The sequence below is a fragment of the Oncorhynchus gorbuscha genome, linkage group LG09 (assembly GCF_021184085.1).
Source record: "Oncorhynchus gorbuscha isolate QuinsamMale2020 ecotype Even-year linkage group LG09, OgorEven_v1.0, whole genome shotgun sequence".
Lineage (NCBI taxonomy): Eukaryota > Metazoa > Chordata > Actinopteri > Salmoniformes > Salmonidae > Oncorhynchus > Oncorhynchus gorbuscha.
This window is the reverse complement of record NC_060181.1, coordinates 41,540,124-41,560,444: the sequence shown is the minus strand read 5'-3', so window position 1 is coordinate 41,560,444 and position 20,321 is coordinate 41,540,124. Positions and strand designations below refer to the sequence as shown.

Sequence of the window (20,321 nt, the reverse complement as noted above, 5' to 3'; positions counted from 1 at the left end):
CAGTCAAAGATGCTCTAGCTGTAGAGCTCTTTGAGGATCCATGCCAAATCTTTGCAGCCGTCTGAGGGAGAAGAGGTGCGGTCGTGCCCTCTTCATGACTGTGCAGGTGTGTGTGGACCTTGTTAAGTCCTTAGTGATGTGGACGTCTCTGACCTCCTCCCAGTAGGCTGTCTCATCGCCGTCGGTGATCAGGCCCACCACCGTCATGTTGTCAGCAAACTTGATGATGGTGTTGGGAGTCGTGCGTGGCCACACAGTCGTGGGTGAACAGGGAGTACAGAAGAGGAGAGGCAGTGTGAAGTGCAGAAGAGATTGCATCATCTGTGGATCTGTATGTGAAATGGAGTGGGTCCAGGGATGATGGTGTTCAATTTTCCTTTATTTAACTAGGCAAGTCAGTTAAGAACAAATTCTTATTTTCAATGACGGCCTAGGAACAGTGAGTTAACTGCCTGTTCAGGGGCAGAACGGCAGATTTGTACCTTGTCAGCTCGGGGATTTGAACTTGCAACCTTTCGGTTACTAGTCCAACACTCTAACCACTAGGCTACCCTGTGGGTCATGACCAGCCTTTCAAAGTATTTAGGCAGGTTACCTTGGAATTCTTGGGAACAGGGACAATGGTGGTCAGCTTGAAACATGTTGGGACTTACCGTCTGGGACAACAGAAGCCTTGTCACCTTGCTGCCAGACTGTTCTCTCAGCTCAGTCTCACTATCGGTTGAGAAAGGACACTGGCAAACTTCTGAGGAGGATTTCTACATAACACTGTTTAAATTAGGAGTACAATAGACCCTTTCGTAGTCAGCACCGTATAACCCTCAACTTTATGAAACACAGTTTTCCTCTTTCCTAATCACGAGCAGGGTGCTCTGCCTTTGGTTGTCTGCTTCAAACAGAAATCCCTTAACATCCCCTGTCATTGTTGAATATGGGATTGTAATTACAGGCATGACTAGTCCTTTACAAGAGGTGATATGCGTCAACTGCAAACTATTTCAGAGAGCATAGACTTTAGGACCGCAACGTTCTGAAGAGCAGAGCAAGGGCCTAATGCATGGAGAATAGAGGAGGCTTTGTGGAAATTTATTGAACTATTTGTCAGAAACTTTTAGTGAGTATAGTTCCAAGTTGGGGGTGTTGTTCTTGAATGTGGTTGTGCTTTTTATAGCAAGACGAAACCAAAACATTATGTAGCAGGACAAAGATATTTTATGGTGAAAGGTTAACTACACCATCAACTCTGAGTGAGTATATTGAACTCATAATAATGCTTACCAGAATTGACCAACTTAGGGTTATCTTTTTTGATAACTTTGCATACGGCCATGCAACTATTTGGCCCACAAGTTACTTAGTACCTATACCGTGTGTCATTTTTCTCTCTTACTACTATCTCAATAAAACTGATCATCTTTGATAACCACTATGTCATTACTTAGCTATACGTGGTAACTGCAGATAACGGGCTGGAAACAATGACTGAATTGTAATAAATAAAAGGCCCCTGTTCCCACAGTATCTGTGTAACTTAATATAAAGTGTGACCCTGTATCTCCTTCCCCATGCTTACTTCTTAAGGGAATCTTCTGTGTTCAGAGTCTGGAGCATGGCGCAACCTAGCCATTGCCAAGGCTGGTGGAATGAAATCTATAGGGGGGTTTGGCTCCTGCCATCATGCCCTCTCGGTCGGATCCAGCCCGTGTAAAGGAGGAGCCATGGAGGGATCACCCTCCAGCCTCCCTCCAGCGGCCCCTTCCATCCCTGCACCCTGGGTCCCATCCCCCAGTCTCCAGAGAAGGCTTAGCTCTTGCTCTGGCATCCCAGATTACCCAGCCAATTAGAGTGAAGGCAAAGCCCCTTCTGCGCAAGTGGCTGGTGCAGCCGCAGCATGCTGAGAAGCTATGGCCCTGTGTTGTACGAGGATAGGACACAGGCAGCACTGACTGGTAGACATGCAAGTCACCCTGGGGGAAAGAGTCATGGCAGCGGTCTTACATCAAATGGATATAATGTATAAGTCAGTATGAAAGACGCAGGATTTACATACTGTAGCATGAGATTTACTTAGCAGTTATACATTTTACGGAGGATAGTGATGCATTGAATACATGCCATGGTATTTTGTGATCATTATATATGCTTTGAAACTGAACCATATACAATGATGGATTGATTGTACAGTAATACTGAAAGAGGTAATCACATTTCGTTATATCTCAAACAACAGCACCACCTGGTGGCAAATAATAATAGTTCCAAACATCCAAACACATTTAGACAGTCTACTGGGGGAAACCGTAAACAGGATATAAAAATTATATTTCAAGTGATAGCCCAGAGCAAAAGTCTTAAATGTTGAGAAAAATAATACAAAAATAAACCTGTGGGCACATGTTTGGGAAAAAGCAGCTATTGTCTGTATTTCTCTCCGCCTCGGTTCATGGCTACAATGTGAAACTCAACACACACACACACAGGAAAAAAAGCCAGGCCATGTTTTACAACCTGCTATGATAATTGCGTATTTTCCTCTATAACCCACTGTGATATATATAAGGCCGAGACAACAAGAAGAGAACAGTTACACAGTGAGCAGAATCATTGGTGGAAAAAAGTACACAACTGTCAAGATACCTTAATAGAAAATGACTCAAGTAAAAGTGAAAGTAAAAGTCTAACAGTATTTGGCTTAAAATATACTTAAGTATCAAAGTAATAGTAAAAGTATAAATCATTTCAAACTCCTTATCTTAAGCAAACCAAATGGCAGAATGTTCTTGTTTTCTTCATTAATCAATAGCCAGGTGCAAATTTCTGTTCTGCTGAGCCCAAAATTGAACGTTGAACTCTGTGCAACTTCCAGCGTGGCTTTACTATGAACACTGAGGCTGTACCCACTTTAGGTTAGAGTTTTAACAGTGGCCAAGTAGGCTACTGTGGTTATTTGATCTTAATGTAGACCTACCAGAGTGACCTACCATCAAAAACAATGGAGAAAATGCATCCTATAACACTTTAACATGGAAATAACTGTTCTATCATTCAACCTACAGTAGCACCCATGGTGTGGTGTTCAACGTAGACCTACATTCCATGAGACTTTTGGGGGAAAAACATGCAGGGCTTAACATTAACCTGTTTATCCACTTCACCTTCAAACAAGGTGACTGAAAATGTTGTTTTGTTTTGTGATGCAAGAAACCACTTAACAAAATAAAATGCATTATTATTCCCATACCATTATTACAGAGAATAGGCCAAATTATAATACCCTCTGCCTATTGGCTACTTAGCTTATTCAAGCCTGTCTCAAAATACAACACTGCCCCTTTAAGACAAAAAAATGCTCTTTACCTGACTTGCTTTTAAAAGATTTCTAGAAATGTACACGTTTTGTGCTCTTGTAGGAAGCGATCACTCCCCTATTGCTGACTACAAATGTTCTATAATTGAACTCACTAACTAGCAAAGGATATGAACAAAATGTGGACACCTGGCTACATGCAGCTCTCACTTTGATCTCAAAACAAGCACATCTATTCATGACCACTCATGCTGTAAACACAGTCCAGTTCAAAGTGAATGGCAGAGATCCATATATGGCAAGGATCTATTTGCATATAGGCCTACTGCAGCTCTGATTGTTTATGTGACACCGGTCTGTGTAGAATACGGGCTGAGTTGTCCAAGTCAATGCAATAGAATCCTACTCCGATGCGTTCTGCCCACAACAAAATATCTTGCATAGTTAGTTTTGTTTCAGTAAGTTGCATTGAAAGTGACTAATATTGCATTGATTCTATCACAAATGCCACAGTAAAGGGAAACGTTGATAGTGTTAACAGAGAAAACTCTAGAACAGTGGTCACCAACTTCAAGATCACTTTTTGAGTCAACTTAAAAAATGGAAGCCTATGCAACATTAACTAATTAAAAACAGTACTATGGCAATGAGGTTTGTGCAGTCGGCTATAGGCCCAATACATTATCACTGCATATTGTCTTTGCTTGAATTGCCATGCCTCTGCATTGTTGTTCAGAACATTTAAAAACATTATATTTCAACATTTGAGGTAGGCTATATGATCACACCGGTAATAGATCCCTTGTTTTATTTGTGAGGCACAGCTGAGTGAGCATACATTTAAATAATTAGCTTTGATTTTACTGGGCTGATGGTCAATCTCAGAGGAGGGAGAGAGCAGCAGACTGAGGTGACCGTGAAACTCGAGTTGCACCACATTATTTCGGCCTCAAGCACAAATTCATGTTGTTACTCCTATGAACAGAGAAAGTGAAATATTCCTTGATGTTAAAAAAAATGACCCAAGCCGCTAATAATAACAACAACAACGCAAGCCTATAGATACACTTTCATACTCATTCATTACTGCTGCAGTACTTGTTGTAGTGCTGAGTGGGAAAAGGAAGTGCCTTTTAGGACTTATAAAAGTGTTGAATACAGCGTGTTGACAGTGCTGGGCAGTGGAGGCTCCTCAGAGGAGGAAGGGGAGGACCAATGAAAGTTTTTCAATGAAGGTCTACAGTAGCCTCAGCAGCACTCTGTAAGGCAGCACCATGTTTTAGCCTAAGGACAAAACCTAGAAGGCTCAAGGTTCTCACCCCTTCCAAAGACTTACACAGTAATTATGACAACTTCTGGAGGATGTCCCCCAATCTTTCAGAGCTCTTGCAGCATGAACTGATGGTGTCCACCCAATCAAAGGATCAGAGAATGAATCTAGTACTGAAAGCATAAGCTACAGCTAGCTAACACTGCAGTGCATACAACGTGGTGAGTAGTTGACACAAACCTGTTTTTAACAAATGAATTTCTTCCAAGATTAAGAAGAAGCAAGAGAGCGAGAACGAGAAAGAGAGGCAGAGAGAGAGAGAGAAAGCTAGCTATATTTGGTTGTATTTTTTTTTCTTCACTTAGCTAGCGAATGCAACAACCTAGTTTACTCAAATACCCAGCTCAAACAGAGAGGGTTGCTATGTTAGCTAGCAGCTGGCTATGGCTATCCAACACTGGACCTCTTCCAAGTCAAAGTAAGCTTTTGGTGGTATTAATTTATTGCCACCGGTCTAACTGCTAAACTGCTTTCTGACTGTACACTGTGCTGCATGATTGTAGGTGGTTTACCAACGCGTTAGTTCTGGTATGTTGACTATTTTGTGACAAAGATGTAGGCTGTGTGTAGCAGTTACAGGGCATGATATGGTTTGGCTTGGAAAGGTTTTTTCGCCTGGTCACACAGCTAATGTGTGCACTGAAGTCCACAAGGAAAGGAAAAAGGTGAGAGGAGAGCCCGTAGACAGTTGAGAGAAGGAATTATATGTACAACATGCAAAGTGATCATGCTGTTTTTATGTGGCTGCTATGAAAGTGAACTGTATTCAGGGGTGTATTCATTCTTTCGATTCTGTTGAAAAACATTTCTTAAACAAAAGCAAATGGAACGAAACGGGGATAAACATACCTGAATTTGTCCAATAGAAACTCTTGTTTGCAACTGTTGGACTAATGATTACACCCTAGATCAGCTAGATGCAGGCAAGACTGTGCAAGGCGGTATTGAATGTGTCACTGTCTGTCACCTTGATTACTCAAAATTCGCACGATCTGGGCACCTACATTATAAACTTTCATAGTCATAGACTAGGTTGTAGCAGCCTCATGATGGGTATAGGGAAAAGTAGTAGCATAAAACCAGCTGTGTTACATTGAGCTAAGTGAATGGAATATTGAATGTCCATGGTACTGGAGTGTGTGTGTGTGTGTGTGTGTGTGTGTGTGTGTGTGTGTGTGTGTGTGTGTGTGTGTGTGTGTGTGTGTGTGTGTGTGTGTGTGTGTGTGTGTGTGTGTGTGTGTGTGTGTGTGTGTGTGTGTGTGTGTGTGTGTGTGTGTGTGTGTGTGTGTGTGTGCGCACAAGTAGAAAAAACATGTTGATTCACCCTACTTGTAGAGGAACGCCTATGCAATCTTCCTCTCTGTCATACAGTAGCCGACCTACTTTTAGTCTTTGTTGTCCTAGACTAGGCTACCAGGCTAAAAGGCATGACAGCAAGCCTAACCTACTTTCATGGCCGACGATGAGCCAACTCGTTCACGTTAGCCTAATATATCTAGTTATATGTTGAACCTCCATCCTCTCAGGGCAGGGGCACAATGTATGACTTTATGGTTGGATCAGAATTGGCGTTATAAACATTGGCTGGTACACCAAGTCCACAAGTCCAAATCCCTATCTCCATCCATGGCTAATTTAGGAAAGGGACGATTTTATCTAACTAGCTAGCCACCGGAGGACAACTTCACAACGAGATGGAACAATTTTTTAAAATTCTATCAGTGCTTTTGATGCAATATGATTTGTGTGAAGTCAAATCCAAAATGGCTTCACTTGACACTTTTGTTTGGTGCGCCAGGACCATTCACAGTAGAGCTCACTCAGTTTAGCTCAACACTGATTGGCTATTATTTTATTTAAATATTATCAAGGGAGTCCAAATGCTTGCTGGCTTCTCTCGCTAATGAATTCAATGCTACAGGCGGCAACAATGTCATACTCTTTTTGGCCAGACATACTGAGACAGAGGGATGCTGTTTCGCTCAGTTGGATGCTTTCTCTGGTGAGATACATTCAGCCACTTGCGAATTGAAGGACAATTATGAAACACAAAGATCATAAATATGCACCACTGCACACAAACACACACGCAGACACACAAACGCGCACATACTATCACTCTGTGTCTGAGGGCACACTGTCACGTAGAGTAGGCCAGAAGGCTAAACTGAAAAACCTAACCTCTATCAAATAAAAAGATGGCGGCCCCGCAAAAGTACCTCTGTGCTTCTGGGTGTTTATTTACATAGTGAATACGGAAGAAAAACAACAGTACTGTCATCCGAAGTATCCATTATGGGACAGCTATAAAAAAATCACATTAAAATAACAATGCTGCCCCATCAACAGCTCAATCCAAAATGGTCCCCCCCTTGAACTGAAAGAGAGGCTCCTTTTTGTAGGGGAAGCCCCTCCCATCAGAGCATACCCAGCACTAATTATTTAAGCAATTACCTTCATCAAAGCCTACATTTCCCACTCAGCTAAACATCATGAATGATATACATTGCAACACGTTTCTCATGATACAATATACCCTACTGACATAGTGTCTTCCAATAAGCTCAGTCACATGAACGAGCCATTCGGGACAGGCACTACAAAGCCATCCCGATTACTGTAGCTCTGGTCCTTATCCCAGCATACCCGGACGCTACAGAGACGGAGAGAGAGGAACAGAACCAAACAAACAACGCACTCATCCATATCATTGATAAGTGCAATAAACGTTGCTTAAATTAAACATGAACACTTGTCTGTATATTCTTTATACCATGAACTTTTACTGTCGGGAGGAAAGAATAAAGTGTGAAATGTATGTACTAAGATAGAGTTAACTTCTCTATCTTAGTACATACAACTCTCATTGTTAATGTAGCTAATAACGGAGCAGGGAGACGCGATGAATGTGTGTGTGTGTGTGTGTGTTAGTGTACTGACGGACTTCTCCGTCACACACTCCCTCTGTGGGGGCCCGTGAGGCGACTGTATTGGTACGGCTGAGGCTGCTGCGTTTGAAGGTGCTCTTACTGCTTCTAACATGGATGCCGGGGTCTTCATCGTCATCATCCTCTTGTTGTTGGCTCCCTTGTGCATGAGGGTGGTGCAGCTGGCTTCCCTAGAAACCCAAAGCTAGGAAAACAGATATCAAAGTTCAAACATAACGGACATAAGTTCAGAGGTGTGGAAATACAGTGCATTCGGAAAGTATTCCCTTTGGCACATTTTGTTACATTACAGCCTTATACTAAAACGAATTCAAAACATTTTCCCCCTAATCAGTCTACACACAATACCCCATAATGACAAAGAGAAAACGGGTTTTAATTTTTTTGTGCAAATGTATCCAAAATAAAAAACAGAAATAACTTATTTACAGATTTTTCTATGAGACACAAAATTGAGCTCCGGTGCATCCTGTTTCCATTGATCAGCCTTGAAATGCTTCTACAACTTGATAGGGGTCCACCTGTGGTAAATTCAATTGATTGGACATGGTTTGGAAAGGCACACACCTGTCTATATAAGGTCCCACAGTTGACAGTGCATGTCAGACCAAAAACCAAGCCATGAGGTTGAAATAATTGTCCGTAGAGCTCCAAGACAGGGTTGTGTCGAGGCACAGATCTGGGGAAGGATACCAAAACCTTTCTGCTGCATTAAATGTCCCAAAGAACACAGTGGTCTCCATTTCTTAAATGGAACCACCAAGACTCTTCCTAGAGCTGGTCGCCCGGCCAAGCTAAGCAATCGGGGGAGAAGGGCCTTGGTCAGGGAGGTGACCAAAAACCCAATGGTCACTCTGACAGAGCTCCAGAGTTCATCTGTGGAGATGGGGGAACCTTCCAGAAGGACAACCATCTCTGCAGCACTCCACCAATCAGGTCTTTATGGTAGAGTGTTCAAACAGAAGCCACTCCTCAGTAAAAGGCACATGACAAGCCACTTAGAGTTTGCCAAAAGGCATCTAAAGGACTCACAGACCATGAGAAACAATATTCTCTGGTCTGGAAAAACCTAAGATTGATGTTTTTGGCCTGAATGCCAAGTGTCCCATCTGGAGGAAACCTGGCACCATCCCTACAGTGAAACATGCTGGTGGCAGTGACTGGGAGACTAGTCGGGATCGAGGGAAAGATGAATGGAGCAAAGTACAGAGAGATCCTTGATGAAAACCGCTCCAGAGCACTCAGGACCTCAGACTAGGGTGACGGTTCACCTTCCAACAGGACAACGGCCCTAAGCACACAGCCAAGACAATGGCTTAGGGATGAGTCTCTGAATGTCCTTGAGTGGCCCAGCCAAAGCCCGGTCTCGAACTGAATCGAACATCTCGGGAGAGACCTGACAATAGCTGTGCAACGCCGCTCCCCATCCAACCTGACAGAGCTTTACAAAAATGTCTAAAAAACAGTTTTTGCTTTGTCATTATTGGGTGTTGATTCCTGAGGGAAATGTTTTTTTAAATCCATTTTAGAATAAGGCTGTAACAAAATGTGGAAAAAGGTCAAGGGGTCTGAATACTTTCAGAATGCACTGTACAAGAGATATTCAGAAGTTCAATAGAATGTTTCCAGGGAATATTATCAGTCTCTTACACCTCTAGTTTGTTCTTCCATTCAACCTTCTGATATAGCGAACACATTTATTCCCTAGCCTGGTCCCAGAACTTTGTGCTGTCTTGCTAACAATTGGAATGACAATGGCCATAGAAGTTGGCAAGACAGCACAAACAGACCTGGGATGGGGCTATTCCCTCCCTGTGCTGTGACTGTTAGCTACCTGACAGAGGTCAGCTGCTCTTTGAGCTCATCCATCAGGGTCTCTGTGATACACAGCGTGGCCTGGCTCTGATTCTTGAGTCTGTTGCGGTGGAACAGGTAAGGAGCCTTCTCCCGCGGATACGGCAGCAGGGACACCATGACTGGGAAGTGTTGGGTCACGAGCTTACTCAGGGTCAGAGGACGAAAAGCAGAAGACTGAGGACCAATTCCAAACTGGTGCCTATTCCCTAGGCACTAGATATTAATTTGTTTGGGTTTGGGCATAAGAGTGAGGAGCAATCCTACAGTGGGAGGACAAAATCACACGAGTAATGCTGTAGAATTTCCTTAAGTTCTTATGGCTGCAGGGGCAGTATTGAGTAGCTTGGATGACAGGTGTCTATACTCAATTTGAAATGTTTCTTCGACCTGTAATATAACTTTTTGCCCAAAGCTTTTGTCCAAACGCACAAGCGTTATGTGTACCTAATTTTCTGAGCACCGTCTCAGATTATTGCATGGTTTGCTTTTTCCGTAAAGTTTTTTTGAAATCTGACACAGCAGTTGCATTAAGGAGAGGTATATCTATAATTCCATGTGTATAACTTGTATTATCATCTACATTTATGATGAGTATTTCTGTTGAATCGATGTGGCTTTGCAAAATCACTGAATGTTTCTGGAACTAGTGAACGTAACGCTCCAATGTAAACTCAGATTTTTTATATGAACTTTATCAAACAAAACATACATGTATTGTGTAACATGAAGTTCTATGAGTGTCATCTGATGAAGATCATCAAAGGTTAGTGATTAATTGTATCTCTATTTGTGCTTTTTGTGACTCCTCTCTTTGGCTGGAAAAATGGCTGTGTTTTTCTGTGGCTTGGTGGTGACCTAACATAATCGTTTGTGGTGCTTTCGCCGTAAAGCCTATTTGAAATCGGACACTGTGGTGGGATTAACAACAAGATTACCTTTAAAACGGTATAAGATACATGTATGTTTGAGGAATTTTAATTACGAGATTTCTGTTGTTTTGAATTTGGCGCCCTGCACTGGCTGTTGTCATATCATCCCGTTAACGGGATCGCAGCCCTAAAAAGTTTTAAGCCAGGAGAAACTAAATTATCAAGTCCAATACCTCAAATGAAAGATAAACACCTTGTTCATCTACCCAGCGTGTCAGATTTTTTAAATGTTTTACGGCGAAAACACAGCACATATTTATGTTAGACCACCACCAAAACAAATACAAAAGGCAGCCATTTTGTACCACAAAAGATAAAATGACAAAAAGCAGTATTAAAAAGAAATCATTCACTAACCTCTTGAAAATCTTCATCAGATGACAGTCGTATGACATGTTACACAGTACATTTATGTTTTGTTCCATAATATGCATTTTATATCCATAAATTTCGGTTTACATTGATGCCATGTTCAGAAAATTCTCCAAAATGTCCGGAGGAATTATAGAAAGCTACGCCAGATAACAGAAATACTCATCATAAACTTTGACTAAAGATACATGTTCTACATATAATTAAAAAGATACACTGGTTCTTAATGCAACCGCTGTGTCACATTTTTTTTTACGTTACGGAAAAAGCCTAACATTGCAATAATCTGAGACGGCGCTCGGACGTAACAATATTTCTCCGCTATGTTGGAGTCAACAGAAATACAACATTTGTTTTCTATCCAATAATAATAATAATATGCATATATTAGCAATTTAGGACAGATTTTGATGCAGTTCACTATGGGCACGCTATGCATCCAAAGGGGAAATACTGCCCCCCTATCCTTAACAAGATTTATATTAAAATACCAGCGAAAGTAATTCTAATAACAAATATGATAAAATACAGTATACAGTGGGGCAAAAAAGTATTTAGTCAGCCACCAATTGTGCAAGTTCTGCCACTTAAAAAGATGAGAGAGGCCTGTAATTTTCATCATAGGTACACTTCAACTATGACAGACAAAATGAGAAAAAACTCCAGAAAAATCACATTGTAGGATTTTTCATGAATTTGTTTTGGCCTGGACCTGACAGCATAACAACAATAGACCTCAAATTACTTACAGAACTGTCTGTCAGATGTTAGGATCTGACATTAAACATCCTGTCACTCATATCTGACAAGTCTTAAATCTGTCTCAATCAGTCCTATGAGTCCTATAGGATGGGAGGTAGCTAGACATCATTCAAGCAGAGATGGCTTTCCAAACCAAACCATTTGGTTCTTTACTGCAACATAGAAATAACTCAACATTCAATGTGGGAGTGGATAGATAGCCACGCACGCACCCACACCACCCTAGCCCTCCCCCACTCCCCACACATCTTTGGTCTGTCCTTTGTGGCCTCCACCCTGTTCCTGAGGGTGGGGAACGCAGCAGGAGCCCTACCTCCTCCTGGATGCCCCTCGGTGTCATGTTTTGTCATAGATTGTCATGTCTTGTCCCTGTGCTTCCTCTTCTATTCGTTTCCCCCTGCTGGTCTTATTAGGTTCTTTCCCTCTTTCTATCGCTCTCTCTCCCCCTCCCTCTCTCTCTCTCTCTCTATCGTTCCGTTCCTGCTCCCAGCTGTTCCTCATTCTCCTAACTACCTCATTTACTCTTTCACACCTCTTTCACATTTTGAATACCGGGTTCTGCCGTTCGGTCTCGCTAATGCTCCAGCTGTCTTTCAGGCATTAGTGAATGATGTACTGAGAGACATGCTGAACATCTTTGTTTTCGTTTACCTTGACGATATCCTGATTTTTTCACCGTCACTCCAGATTCATGTTCAACACGTTCGACGTGTACTCCAGCGCCTTTTAGAGAATTGTCTCTATGTGAAGGCTGAGAAGTGCGCCTTTCATGTCTCCTCCGTCACTCGGTTTCTCGGTTCTGTTATTTCCGCTGAAGGCATTCAGATGGATCCCGCTAAGGTCCATGCTGTCAGCGATTGGCCCGTCCCTAAGTCACGTGTCGAGTTGCAGCGCTTTCTCGGTTTCGCGAATTTCTATCGGCGTTTCATTCGTAATTTCGGTCAAGTGGCAGCCCCTCTCACAGCCCTTACTTCTGTCAAGACGTGCTTTAAGTGGTCCGGTTCCGCCCAGGGAGCTTTTGATCTCCTCAAGAAGCGTTTTACATCCGCTCCTATCCTTGTTACTCCTGACGTCACTAAACAATTCATTGTCGAGGTTGACGCTTCAGAGGTGGGCGTGGGAGCCATTCTGTCCCAGCGCTTCCATCCTGACGATAAGGTCCATCCTTGCGCGTATTTTTCTCATCGCCTGTCGCCGTCGGAACGCAACTATGATGTGGGTAACCGCGAACTGCTCGCCATCCGCTTAGCCCTAGGCGAATGGCGACAGTGGTTGGAGGGGGCGACCGTTCCTTTTGTCGTTTGGACTGACCATAAGAACCTTGAGTACATCCGTTCTGCCAAACGACTCAATGCGCGTCAAGCTCGTTGGGCGTTGTTTTTCGCTCGTTTCGAGTTCGTTATTTCTTATCGCCCGGGAAATAAGAACACCAAGCCTGATGCCTTATCCCGTCTCTTCAGTTCTTCTGTAGCTTCTACCGACCCCGAGGGGATTCTCCCTGAAGGGCGTGTTGTCGGGTTGACTGTCTGGGGAATTGAGAGACAGGTAAACCAAGCACTCACTCACATTGCGTCGCCGCGCGCTTGTCCTAGTAACCTTCTTTTCGTTCCTGTCTCTACTCGTCTGGCTGTTTTTCAGTGGGCTCACTCTGCCAAGTTAGCTGGCCACCCCGGCGTTCGGGGTACGCTTGCTTCTATTCGCCAGCGGTTTTGGTGGCCTACTCAGGAGCGTGACACGCGCCGTTTCGTGGCTGCTTGTTCGGACTGCGCGCAGACTAAGTCAGGTAACTCTCCTCCTGCCGGTCATCTCAGACCGCTTCCCATTCCTTCTCGACCATGGTCTCACATCGCCTTAGACTTTATTACCGGTCTGCCTTCGTCTGCGGGGAAGACTGTGATTCTTATGGTTGTCGATAGGTTCTCTAAGGCGGCTCATTTTATTCCCCTCGCTAAGCTTCCTTCCGCTAAGGAGACGGCACAAATCATCATTGAGAATGTGTTCAGAATTCATGGCCTCCCGTTAGACGCCGTTTCGGACAGAGGTCCGCAATTCACGTCACAGTTTTGGAGGGAGTTCTGTCGTTTGATTGGTGCTTCCGTCAGTCTCTCTTCCGGTTTTCATCCCCAGTCTAACGGTCAAGCAGAACGGGCCAATCAGACGATTGGTCGCATATTACGCAGTCTTTCTTTTCGAAACCCTGCGTCTTGGGCAGAACAGCTCCCCTGGGCAGAATACGCTCACAACTCGCTTCCTTCGTCTGCTACCGGGCTATCTCCTTTTCAGAGTAGTCTTGGGTACCAGCCTCCTCTGTTCTCGTCCCAGCTCGCCGAGTCCAGCGTTCCCTCCGCTCAGGCTTTTGTCCAACGTTGTGAGCGCACCTGGAGGAGGGTCAGGTCTGCACTTTGCCGTTACAGGGCGCAGACTGTGAGAGCCGCCAATAAACGTAGGATTAAGAGTCCTAGGTATTGTCCCGGTCAGAGAGTGTGGCTTTCCACTCGTAACCTTCCCCTTACGACAGCTTCTCGCAAGTGGACTCCGCGGTTCATTGGTCCGTTCCGTGTTTCTCAGGTCGTTAATCCTGTCGCAGTGCGACTGCTTCTTCCGCGACATCTTCGTCGCGTCCACCCAGTCTTCCATGTCTCCTGTGTCAAGCCTTTTCTTCGCGCCCCCGTTCGTCTCCCCCCGTCCTTGTCGAGGGCGCACCTATTTACAGGGTACGGAAGATCATGGACATGCGTTCTCGGGGACGTGGTCACCAGTACTTAGTGGATTGGGAGGGTTACGGTCCTGAGGAGAGGAGTTGGGTTCCATCTCGGGACGTGCTGGACCGTTCGTTGATTGATGATTTCCTCCGTTGCCGCCAGGGTTCCTCCTCGAGTGCGCCAGGAGGCGCTCGGTGAGTGGGGGGTACTGTCATGTTTTGTCATAGATTGTCATGTCTTGTCCCTGTGCTTCCTCTTCTATTCGTTTCCCCCTGCTGGTCTTATTAGGTTCTTTCCCTCTTTCTATCCCTCTCTCTCCCCCTCCCTCTCTCTCTCTCTCTCTCTATCATTCCGTTCCTGCTCCCAGCTGTTCCTCATTCTCCTAACTACCTCATTTACTCTTTCACACCTGTTCCCTATTTTGCCCTCTGATTAAGTCCCTATTTCTCTCTCTGTTTTCGCTTCTGTCCTTGTCGGATCCTTGTTTGCTGTACTGTGTCCTTGTTCCGTCCTGTCGTGTTTTTGCCTTCTTCAGATGCTGCGTGTGAGCAGGTGTCTATATCAGCTACGGCCTGCGCCTTCCCGAAGCGACCTGCAGTCTGTGGTCGCATCTCCTGTTGTTCCCCTCTACTGACTAGAGGGTTTCAGTTTTCCTGTTTGAACATTACCTGTGATAGTATCCAGGATTATCGTTTTTGTTAAAGACTGGAATAAACTCTGTTTCTGTTAAGTCGCTTTTGGGTCCTCATTCACCTGCATAACACTCGGGTCCTTCCTAATGAACGCAGCAGAAGAAGCTGTACAGACACGGGGACAGACCGAGCAGATAGCCAGGTAAAGGTAAAGGTTACCTGAAAAACAGAGCTGAAATGCTACAGTTGGATTGGTGCAGCTAGTTTGTTTATGTTGACTGCTGTCGGCACCATCTTCAGGAGACAAAGGTACAGTTATCCATCCATCCATTCATTCAGGCAGTCAGCCAGCCAGCCAGCCTATTTACATTTACATTTACATTTACATTTACATTTAAGTCATTTAGCAGACGCTCTTATCCAGAGCGACTTACAAATTGGTGCATTCACCTTATGACATCCAGTGGGACAGTCACTTAACAATAGTGCATCTAAAACTTAGGGGGGGGGTGGGGTGAGAGGGATTACTTAACCTATCCTAGGTATTCCTTAAAGAGGTGGGGTTTCAGGTGTCTCCGGAAGGTGGTGATTGACTCCGCTGTCCTGGCGTCGTGAGGGAGTTTGTTCCACCATTGGGGGGGCCAGGGCAGCGAACAGTTTTGACTGGGCTGAGCGGGAGCTGTACTTCCTCAGTGGTAGGGAGGCGAGCAGGCCAGAGGTGGATGAACGCAGTGCCCTTGTTTGGGTGTAGGGCCTGATCAGAGCCTGGAGGTACTGAGGTGCCGTTCCCCTCACAGCTCCGTAGGCAAGCACCATGGTCTTGTAGCGGATGCGAGCTTCAACTGGAAGCCAGTGGAGAGAACGGAGGAGCGGGGTGACGTGAGAGAACTTGGGAAGGTTGAACACCAGACGGGCTGCGGCGTTCTGGATGAGTTGAAGGGGTTTAATGGCACAGGCAGGGAGCCCAGCCAACAGCGAGTTGCAGTAATCCAGACGGGAGATGACAAGTGCCTGGATTAGGACCTGCGCCGCTTCCTGTGTGAGGCAGGGTCGTACTCTGCGGATGTTGTAGAGCATGAACCTACAGGAACGGGCCACCGCCTTGATGTTAGTTGAGAACGACAGGGTGTTGTCCAGGATCACGCCAAGGTTCTTGGCGCTCTGGGAGGAGGACACAATGGAGTTGTCGACCGTGAGTGCGCTATTTCAAGGTGCTGCTAGTAAAACACAGAATCTGGGTTTGTGTAAGGTCATAATAGCTATTCTGGTACTAGATGCAGACACACCGGGTGCTACGTTACCCTATAATAACCCTGATATACTATACCACCACCGCTGGTTAAACAGTACTGCCTGTCAAAGCAGTAGCCTCTGTTGAGTCAACATCTCCTCTGGAATATACAGTCGCAAAGGTCAAATCCCCACCCTGTGGTGTTTGGTACTAACCTCATACAACTGCCTCTTTATAGGTCAGTGCCACGTCTCCTGTATAAACAAAGCACTTAAAGTGATAGTTTGGCGCAGTAGGTGAAATGTTTTGTGCATGGAGATTTGGCCACCGCACACAATTTCTGGACGTATTAGATGTGGTGTATAATCTACGTAACTGCTAATCGCATTGGCTCTAAGCATTTTCTTAATAATAACCAAATTAGTATATATCCCCTCCAGCCTTGCTGCGCGGTGACTGACCTGCCATAATCATTAATACGTGAATTAAATAAAAATAAAAAATACATTTATATACACCTTCCCAAATAATAGTGCAAAAAATCTGTGCACAAAAATAAGTCCAGAAAATATTGTAACATTTGCTACTGCTGTAGCTGCCTGTTACCTGCTAACCTCAAGGGCTTGTGTTCATCATCCCGGTTACATTGCCCAGGTGGATGTATGCTGATCTGGTCATATGAAATAACCATTGTCATTACTGTAAAATGAATCGTTAACACGTTCACGAGTGAGCGTCGTTATTGCAGAAACACGTGCTCGCTTTGTTAAAACGTTGCATTCGAGCCCTCTCAGGCAGTTTGTTGTTCTATTTGTGGCACATCGTACAATTGCTACATTGCAACATTCACAAAAACTCAATGGCAACATTATGTCAACCTTGTCACCTTTTACAAACTTACCGTTTCCTTCTTTTGTAGCTTCGGGCACGTAATACTTTATAAAATAACGCTTATCTTCGTCCCTGACTCCCCCGATTTGTTAACAAATAATGTAGGCCTAGGGGTGTGTTGGTAAATTCAATCTGGAGTGTCAGAGTGCGCTCAGAGAAGAGTGCGCTCAGAGAAGAGTGCGCTCAGAAGAGTGCGCTCAGAAGAGTGCGCTCAGAAGAGTGCGCTCAGAAGAGTGCGCTCAGAAGAGTGCGCTCAGAATGCGCACTGGGCGTTCGTAAATTCCGAGCGTTGTCAGATGCGTTGTTAGATTGACCGTTGGTAAATTCCGAGCGTTTCGCTCTCTGAGCGTCCAGAGCGCATACTGGACGCTCTGGCCGAGGAGTAGGGTTGACCCCAGCGTTCACAACGGCTGTCAAGCACCCAAGCTAAAATGATATTTTGCTGTCTTCTTCCAGAGACAAATGAGATAATACCTCTCTGCCCATTTATCTCGCCCAAGCAGAGCTTTTTAGGCTGTTTTCATGTTGGCGTTGTTGACTGTAACTGTGCTGCTGGCAACAATTGATTATGCTTTTTTTTGCCGACGTTTACTGACACGGTCCATATTCAACGGGTGTTGAGCATTCATAAATCCATCAGTTATTCTGCACTCTGGCACACTCGGGCGAAAGTGCTCTGAAATCGGAGTAGATAGCCAGAGTGAATTTACGAACGCACCCCTAGTATCTAGGCAACAGCAAATCGGTGTCTAGTGGGGAGCAGAACGTGACAGCACGCGAACAAAGACAAGTGCAGAATCCAATGTATTGGTTAACAATGAGGAACCTATGCATTTCAAGACAGGTCAGAATTATTATAACAATTGCTGTGGAGTATCTAATGCATGTTCCTTGCTTTCATTGTAGAGAATTGTTTTCTTCAACAGGACACAATATCTATGATACAAATAATAAAAAGCAAAGGCACACGGGTATATTTTATTTTATTTTAAATGCCAGACATTTCAAAAACACTGTAAATTCAGTTCATTTCCCACATGAAAGAATTGACTTGGCATATATCGACATGAGGTCATTTCCAAACTGTCAACAAAGCTAATAACAACATCTAACCTTCACAGAACATCTAATATCCTGACAATCATTTTCAATGAGCCATTTCGCTCAGACATCTCTCCCTCTCTTCTCAGAGAAGCCCATGACATCATGTTTATGAGGCCTTTGGGGTGAAGAGATGAACTCTCTCTATGAAGACATCCAAGCCCCATTCCTTATCCTTCACGCCTGGGAGAGCACCTGAAGACTGTATAAACTCAATATCACAACTCCTCCCTGGAATACATATCAAATCAAATGAATATTGTGAAACTACCTTGCCACAATTCTCTCCTACAATATCTTCTCATAGTTCACTCAATTGGTTTTTGTGTCAAATATCAAATTCAGTTCAATGACAGGTATACAAAGGAATATCAATAAAGGTACTATCAATGACAAACACAATTGTATTAATAAAACTCACCAGAAAGTCTGTTTACACAAGGCACATAAAATGGAGGACATATAGAGAGGTGTTAACGAATGACAATGGAAGGTTAATAAACTACACGCATACTCTACTGTATGTTTGAATAAATATGCTACTCACATGCATCTAGAACAAATGGAAGACAAATATCATTTGAGCTGTTATTTCAGGGGAAGATCTTACCTTTGAACTATTCAGATTTTATTTTATTTTTTTAAGTGTCCAAGAGGTATCGTCAGTCCTTGTCCACGGACGACATGATCAGTGCTGCGTACCTGTTACAGACGCAACTTGTGTCAAAACAAGCTGTGCTTTCTTGTTGAATCTCAGAGGGAGGTCCAGTTCACGTGTTCTTACTTTTTCTTTGTCCCGTGGATTGATGGCCATCAAGGAGCCTCTGTGGCTTAATGGCACTTAAAAAAACAAACGTTCATAGATTTAGAAAAATATTATGTTACCCTTTTACAAAAGAAATGTTGGGGAAATGGGTTACTGTTCAAATGATCTTTACATGGAGAATTTGTATTGGTCACACCGGTACAAGGATAGCTTTCCATCTGAACGTTTCAGTTAAAGCATAATCAATATGATCCACAAAAGGAGTAGATGGAAGGATGGACACGCAAACGAGACTGGCCCTCAGGAATGCGAACCGAAGTGCAATGGTCTTCTTCATACCTTGTAAACCTTGGCACCAGGTATTGCTGGGACCACTTCTTCACCACAGATCAACTTCTGATCTTCAAAGAACTGCCTGATACCCATCTCAGCTATATCCACACCAACAACTGGGTGTCCCATATCTGCAAGCCTGCGTATCAACAGGTAGGAGGAGATCATTCAGGCAAGTACAAGTTCTTTCTAAATAAAAATCAATAAAAAAACATGTCTATGGTTATAGAAGTGTAATATTATGTTTGTGTGTGTGTTGAATTTCCGCAACCTACCATTTAATATCAACGGCTTTCCCACACAGTGGGAAGAAAAACCGGACTCCCTTCCGTTCACAGAAAAATGAGCAATGTTGTACCACTGAAAAAGGCAGTGAAAGGCATCTCAGTCATTTCACACAATAAGCCTATTCAGATGACAGACACATCTTGAATTATTACACTCTGTAATTCCTTGAGAACTACAGCTAGAGATTCAGTCATATGAAACGAAAAATAAGTACTGAGAGCCAATCTCTCCCTCTTTCCAACCTTGCTCCCATTCTCCCAGAGTCCTGACTCTATACGCCTGAGCGTCCAGTCTGTAATACCTTCCACCCGCTCAGGCAGCAAGAAAATAACACCAGAGGAAATGGGTGGAATGCCAGACCCAATCACATTGCCAAACTGACATTTTTACTGCTGATCAATTCAAACCAAATGTTATTTGTCACATACACATGGTTAGCAGATGTTAATGTGAGTGTAGCGAAATGCTTGTGCTTCTAGTTCCGACAGTGCAGTAATATCTAACGAGAGATCTAACAATTCCACAACAACTACCTAATACACATACTGACCTCGCCTTCTGGATGATAGCGGTGTGAACAGGAGGTGGCTCAGGTGGTTGATGTCCTTGGTGATCTTTTGCACTATCCATCCAAACACATACAGGCAGCTATAAATAATGAGTCATCCAGAGGCCATTAACCCATAAAATATCATTTTTTCCTTCATAAGTGACTAATCAAATATTGTATGTGTGAAGCTGGATGATAGTACCATTGACATAAGTCATAAGTAGATGTACACATGACGAATTCAAGAGCAGAGAAGTATATGTAGCCAGTGATGTATATGCATTTGGAAAGTATTTAGGCCCCTTCCATTTTCTGTATTTTG

At 43.8% G+C, this 20,321-nt stretch overlaps 1 protein-coding gene across 1 annotated transcript; it reads right to left on the bottom strand.

Annotated features, from left to right (window-relative positions):
• Positions 1-17,933: 17,933 nt before the first annotated feature.
• LOC124044383 (probable thiopurine S-methyltransferase) lies at positions 17,934-20,102 on the bottom strand (the record flags this gene model as incomplete). Its single annotated transcript, XM_046364036.1, has 4 exons — positions 17,934-18,902; positions 19,168-19,300; positions 19,437-19,521; positions 20,000-20,102. Coding segments are annotated over 4 exons (330 nt in total), but the record flags the coding sequence as incomplete, so codon positions are not given.
• Between the last annotated feature and the right edge of the window lie 219 nt (positions 20,103-20,321).